This window comes from Epinephelus moara, chromosome 2 (genome assembly GCF_006386435.1).
Source record: "Epinephelus moara isolate mb chromosome 2, YSFRI_EMoa_1.0, whole genome shotgun sequence".
In the NCBI taxonomy this organism is placed as follows: Eukaryota; Metazoa; Chordata; class Actinopteri; order Perciformes; family Serranidae; genus Epinephelus; species Epinephelus moara.
In genome coordinates, this window is record NC_065507.1 from 41,132,811 (window position 1) to 41,139,432 (window position 6,622).

The window sequence follows — 6,622 nt, forward strand, 5'->3', positions numbered from 1 at the left end:
CTAAGCTAACTATGTCTGTGCTTTGAGTTACTTGACCAGAATGCAGCACTGCAGTAATTGGCTCTACATGGCTCTCCTATTGATGACTGGACATACCAGGCTACTGAAGCAGTAGCTTTGGGATTCTCAGGTGGGACTCTGCCTTTGTAAACAAGGCTTCAGAGTGACATTTGGCTATGTGAGATCTCATTGCTAAAAAAAGTAGCAACTGTCCTCCCTGTTTTCATAGTAGACTACACAGAGATGGTTTCAAGGCTCTCAATTAGAGCAAGCTTCTAAAATCTGCAAAACCTCTATAGTCTCCAACAAATAAACAAATTGCTATTTTGACAGTTTTTGAGGAAACTAGCAGGTTAAGAGAATACCAATAAATAAAGGGGTTTGTGACTGATAGGTCACAAGAGTGTGAAATTATGGTCAGGAAGTAAATAAATACTTTCTACTCCTAAACAACCAATGTTGAGGTGCCCAGGACCAAGGTACTCAACAATAGAGGACTTGTAAAACAAAATGACATGACTTGTTCTGTGTTCACAAACAAAAGACAAAAAAAAAAGAACTTGTGACCAAAAGTCTAAAGCCACACACACTGACAGAATGTGTCAGACACAACATAAAACATACAGTTTTGTCTGTAAAGTTTGCCCTAAGGGCAGTAATTAAAACTGGAAAATGTTTATGCCCTTGGGAGCAAAAGTGTTACCAGCAAAGTTCATGGCACCCCAGCCATTACTTAAAGAGATACTGGTCAAGAGGAAATTGTAACCTGATTGTAGCACCACAGAAAAGGTCGAAAGGTCGACCAAAACCACAGAGAAACCATTTTCTGGGGAACACCAATACACCATATTTAATGGCAGTTTAGTCATATCTTGGGCTTGGTTTAGCACATGTTCAAAAATCAGCATCTTTATGACTTGACTCAGCTAAGCCCAAGTGGTACAGCAACAGCCTGACCTGAAACAAATATCTTGTTTTACTTGATTCATTACTGACTTTTACCTTGTCAGGCAAATGCAAAGCATTGACTACATGGTCACTTTCCCACTGGGGACTGAGTATAAACGTCCAAACATAATACTCATGGATGTTGAAAGCCTTTCCTGTTCTGGACTAAAGCGTTGGGCAGCTGAACCAATGGACAACAAACCAACTGAATGACATCACCGCCAGGTCTTTGGCCATGTTGACAGCTGCTGAAAAGATAAAGTATTCTCAGGTGACCTTTTCCCTAGGTATTCTAAAAGGTTAGAAAAAATATTTTGTGTTCCTTTTTATATTCTGTACGTTGTTTACGATGGCTATTAAATGACTCCAAAACCATGCCACACTAAGGATACACACATATGTGGTTTCTGCAAGCAAACTCCACAGTGCTCTTTTATTTCAAACATGCATTTCAAATGGCCATGCACTTTCCACACCAATGTCCCAAATGTTGACCAGACATGCGAAGTGTGGACAGTATACCTCTTCCTGAATGATGGCAGTTTGATGAATGGGAATGACTCCCGGAGGGGGAGACAGTGGACTAGGATCGGGACGGGGAGGATCAGGGCTCACAGGAGTTGCAAGTGGAGAGGGTTTAGGAGTAGGGATGAAACGTGATGGAGGAGGGTGGGACGACGATTTTTGGGCTGCTGGGGTGGTAGACGGAGGATTTGTAGTGGTGGGTTTTTTGGCAGTAGTTGGTCTGGGTGCAGGTATGAAGCCAGGAGGCGGAGACATGGGCGAGGACTTGGGAGGTGGGATAAAGCCAACAACTTGTGGGAGGGATGCAGGTCTGGAATGAGTTGATCTGGAAGGCACTGGAGCTAAGCGCTCAGAAGCTGTGCTGCCAGCCTGCTTTACAGCAACCGCAGGAGATTTGACATCCTGTCTAACTGGACCAGAGCTTGCAGGTTTGGCCTCCTGTGGCTTTAGAGTGGCTTTATCCTCTTTCTTCTCCTCTTTTATCTCCTCTGGCTCAACAACTTTTTCCTCTTTCTTCTCATTTTTCCTCTCCAGCTCTATTTTTTCTGCTCGTTCATCCTTGGATATTCTTGGGCGGGGCTCCCTTGTCCTGCCTCTGACCATGAGGTTTGACAGTCCTCGCGAGATGTCATCTTTGTCTTCAGTTTTGATGACGTCATGTTTAAAAGAGAAGCCTGACATGGGGGCCTTAGAGACTGCAGCTGGTGCTAATGTGGCTGCTGGCACTGCTTTAACTGGTTCGGCAACAGGCTTGGCTGCTTGTGGAGCTTTGTCTGATGGTTGTGAAGGCACAGAAGCCTCGTCCTCTTCTGTGGGCATGACCTTCCTGACAACACGACGAACCACCTTTACTACTTTCTTACGTGTCAGACCCTTGTCCTCTGAAGTATCCATCTGGTTGTTGCCTGAAAGTTTGCCATCACTGTTGGTTGTACCGTTGATCACTCTTTTGCCCATTATGCCATTTTGCTCTCGTTCGCTGTTCACAATTGGCTCTGGGCTCAGAGGAGCTTGTGGTGGTTCAGGACCCCTAAATTGCTCTGCCATCTTTGACAGTGGCTCTGGGCTTTTGAAGCGTTCTGGCACTTTAACAGGTGTCTTGACTTTAGGTGGGGAAGGACTCCTGACCCGGCCTACTGTCCCAGTGGGGGAAACTGATGGTGGACTTGTTGCCCGGAATAACCCCCTGCCAGGGTCTAGAGCTGGCACTGACTTGGCCCGGCTGGGCAGCCCTTCACTGTCTGACTACTCGTAGAGAGGAAAGAAAGAAGGTATAAGGATGTCAACAATAAAGGAAAATCCAAGCATCAGGTCTTTTATTGTAAATAGCCAAAATGTTGGTATGTTATGTTGAGCTGAATATGTCTAAATAGTAAGACCTAGTAAGAAATAAGAGTTTAAGTCTTACACTAACCCAAACAAAGCTATTAACATTAATGCAATTAATTGTTTAGTGTCTTTCAGCTTTACCCATAAAATCAGGCAAAGACAAATCACAAATTTGCCTCAAGATTTGGTACCTTTCTGAGTACAACTCCAAAATATGACAACTTTTGAGCCAAAACCACAAAATGTCTGGATGTGCAGAAGAGGACTGAACAGCTAGCTGCTTACTATACTCATCACTGACTAGTTACATAAGCATGAAATCCCACAATAGGTATTTTCAAGGAAGGTTTGCAGGGTACTTAAGATGCTATAAATAAGCCAGAATGCCTCAAACTGTCTGAGGGGCCATTTGTTCAAACTTAGTACCAAATGTTGCCTACAGTATGTCATGAAGATATTCTTACAATCACAAGTCATTCTCAGCACATGTCCATAGCTGTTATAGATAGAGCACCCCTCCATAAGTGGCTTAGGCCAGACAGAGTTTTAACTCATTACAAAAATGCTTTAATGCAGTTTTACTAATTTACTATCCCCAGAAAGTCAGTGGGCCTCACACAAGAACCACTTATACAACCAGCTTTTGATTTAATGGAATGTGTTGCATTTTCACTTAATAGCACTACTGATGCTCATATATGTGTTATGTTTTGTCTGCTGATTTTCAAAAACAAGACTTCGGGTTCTGCGGTGTGAAGTCCTTTTTTCTTTTCTTTTTTTGGTAACATTTTTTGTAAAAGAAAGTTGTTCAGACATGAACCAAAAAAGGTAGCTTTTAAATCATGAACATACACCTACTTATGTACAGGTGGCAGCCATCAGGTCATGTGTTCAAGTGTGTTTTTCTTTTTTTTTTTGTTTCTTTTTTTTCTTAAAGATTATTTTTTGGGCTTTTTTCCTTTAATATACAGGAGTGTGAAATGGGGAGACAGAGAGAGTGGGGGGACGACATGCAGCAAAGGGTTGCAAGCCGGAGTCGAACTCGCGATCGCTGCAGCGAGGCATCGCCTCTATACATGGGGCGCCGGCACTATTCACTAAGCTACCGACGCCCCACAAGTGTGTTTTTCTGAAACCCACGTTGAACGCTAACACAAGCAATCCTCACAGAAAAAAAAGTGAGAGGTTCAGGATATATATATATATATATATGTTTGTGTGTATCTATATATACACATAAACAATACAATAAGAAACTGGACTTTGTGTACACCTAGGCTATATAAATCACTGGACCTGGACTGAACCCAGCTTTAACATGACTCCTACTATCATATACATCAATCAACCTACACATTACACCCACTGACAGGTGAAGTGATTATTATTGATCATCTCGCTGCAATGAAATGTTCTGCTGGAAAACCTTGGGTCCTGGCATTCATGTGGATGCCACTTGACAAGCACAACCCAACCAAACTCAAATACAAACCAAATATCCCCCTAATGGCAGCTGCACTTCCCGACCTGACCTGACCTCTTAAGTCCCCAGATCACAAAAGCATCCGTGGGACCTGGCAGTACCCCAGAGGTCCTGTGTCCATGCATTGCCAGGTCAGAAGCCCCACCGTGAATCAGACTTGGCTCTGATCTGCTGAGGCATGGACACAGGGCCTCTGGGGACAGTGTCTGGCACCGTGACTTGGCAGCCAATCCTTGGGGTCCTGTGGGTTGTGAGGTGGGGTACCGCCACATCCCATGAGTGTTTTATCAAATTGGGATTTGGAGAATTTATAGGCCAGGTTGATGCTTTGAGCTCTTTGTCACGATACTCACTGCAATTAGGGAGTGCAGTTGCCATGAGCGGGGTGTACTTGGTCTGTGACGGTGTAAGGGTTAGTGGAGCATGTCAGGTGGTATCCACATGAATGCCAGCACCCAAAGGTTTCCCAGCAGAACATGGCATTGTTAAAAGATGATCAATGTTGTTCACTTCACCTGCCAGTGGTTGTAATGATCTCAAGTAAAGAGGACAACTTTTACTTACACTTTTGATTCCTGGCTTGTTATCTTCTTTGATCTAAATGTGTTGATATAAAAAGACAACTAGATCAAAACCTCAACATTAGCTGTTGTCCATCACACACCGTGCAAATTTTAGAACATGCAAATTTTCTGATCTTTGGCATGAAACCAATTTCTGAACATCAGAATCTTTCTTTAAATGCAAAAACTCTTTCCAATTAATTCAACAACTAAAAAATGCATTAAAATTGCATTGGTTAATGCCGTCAAATGGCAAAGGTGGTACAAAGTCACAGCTACTATAACATATGCTTATACCTGATTGTGAAAGCCATCAAATTCTTAGTGTGATGCAAGCAAAGGCCACACGTATGTTAAAACACACGTTAATACACAGTGTTAAACACTGTAGGACCATGCAGTGTAAGAGTGCTTTATGAAATGTCCAAATGAGACTTCCCTTTTGCTCCCAGAAGGAAAAGCGAGATGAGAAAGCCATGTTGGCTGATCTGTTGTCATGGGCTGAGATGGATGAGATGAGAGCAGGAGGAAGAGGAGGTGGAAGGGAGCTAGGAAAGACAGAATGGTGAGAATACACAAAGACAGATGAATTGACATGAGCATTTGTAGGCCACAGAGATCATTGAATTTTTCAATGTAGGCAGAGCCACATGTTGATGGCAAAGCAGTGATGAACAGAAGATTAGACGAGGTTTAGACAAATGAAAACACAAATTGCAAAAATACGCCACACTCAGCATTTAAGCCTTGTAAAAAGGGATCAAACATTGTCATCCAGCTTCAACATAATATTGCACAATGCTCTTGGGAGTGCTGAATGGTAAATAAAAACAAATTGTGAGCTGGTATTGACCAAGGGGGTATTCCATCATCGTAGCTAAGAATATCCAGACTAAGGTGTAATCTTGAAGTTTGACTGAACGCCAACTCCCAATCTAGCACCAACCTGTTCCATCAAGTGAAATCAGCTGGCTCCAATTGATGCTAATTCAAGCCTCACCCGATAAGCCTCAACTCATGCACACACCCAGGGAAAATAGAAAGCCCACACTAATCGAGTGCCGAAAATGTTGCAAAATGTCAAAAAAGCAAAGGAAAGGAGCAAGCGGAGGCTTTTTCTGCGGCAGAGCAAATGCTCCTTATGGAAGTGTATGAGGACTATAAGGACATAATTACGAAAAAGGCAATACTGCAGCAATTAATAAAGCAAAGGAGGTGGCGTGGCGGAATATTGCCGACAGGCTAAATGTGTAAGTGACAAAGAAAATTCAGTATTTCAGCATAATATTATGTTATATAAATCCCGCAACAAAGGGACAAAATATATGTATCTAAGAACACCTATTAAATCTAACAATTCAAGTACGCCTGATGAAATTCACCACATGTGTAAATTAATATTAGTGATAGACTATTTATCACATTTATCTACTGATTCCTATGTACATTTCAGATGATGCCTTTAATCAAACTATTTTATGTGAATCATGGCATTTATCACATAACTGATTGTAGATTTTGACATTTCTGAAATGATCAGTTTATAGGAAATAATCACATTACATTTATCTATTGATTGTAGAAAATGACATTTAGCAAATCCATCAGTTCAGTGGAGATGAGGAAACCTATTAAGTGAATGCAGTTGATGGTGAATCAGTTATCTATTTCTCATCATTTGGGAGTCAACTGTAAGCTCTATCCCTGATTATATCAAAATAAGGAAAATCCCCTTAAATGTATGGAATGTGCTATAGGATGAGGAACAGACAAA

The 6,622-nt window shown here is 42.0% G+C and overlaps 1 protein-coding gene across 21 annotated transcripts in view; it reads right to left on the reverse strand.

The window, feature by feature from the left end:
* myo18ab (myosin XVIIIA b) overlaps positions 1-6,622 on the reverse strand; it is a 237,305-nt gene that overhangs the window by 174,893 nt on the left and 55,790 nt on the right. For 17 of the 21 annotated variants that reach the window (XM_050055414.1, XM_050055407.1, XM_050055399.1 and 14 more), the window contains exons 2-4: positions 5,288-5,396; positions 4,850-4,882; positions 1,471-2,718 (exon numbers count right to left, since the gene is read on the reverse strand). The exons of the other annotated variants lie outside the window; for them this stretch is intronic. In XM_050055414.1, coding sequence (XP_049911371.1) covers positions 1,471-2,718; positions 4,850-4,882; positions 5,288-5,326 — 1,320 coding nt within the window. In that variant the 5' untranslated portion in view covers positions 5,327-5,396. The remainder of the gene's footprint in view (positions 1-1,470; positions 2,719-4,849; positions 4,883-5,287; positions 5,397-6,622) is intronic. 21 annotated transcript variants of the gene reach the window in all.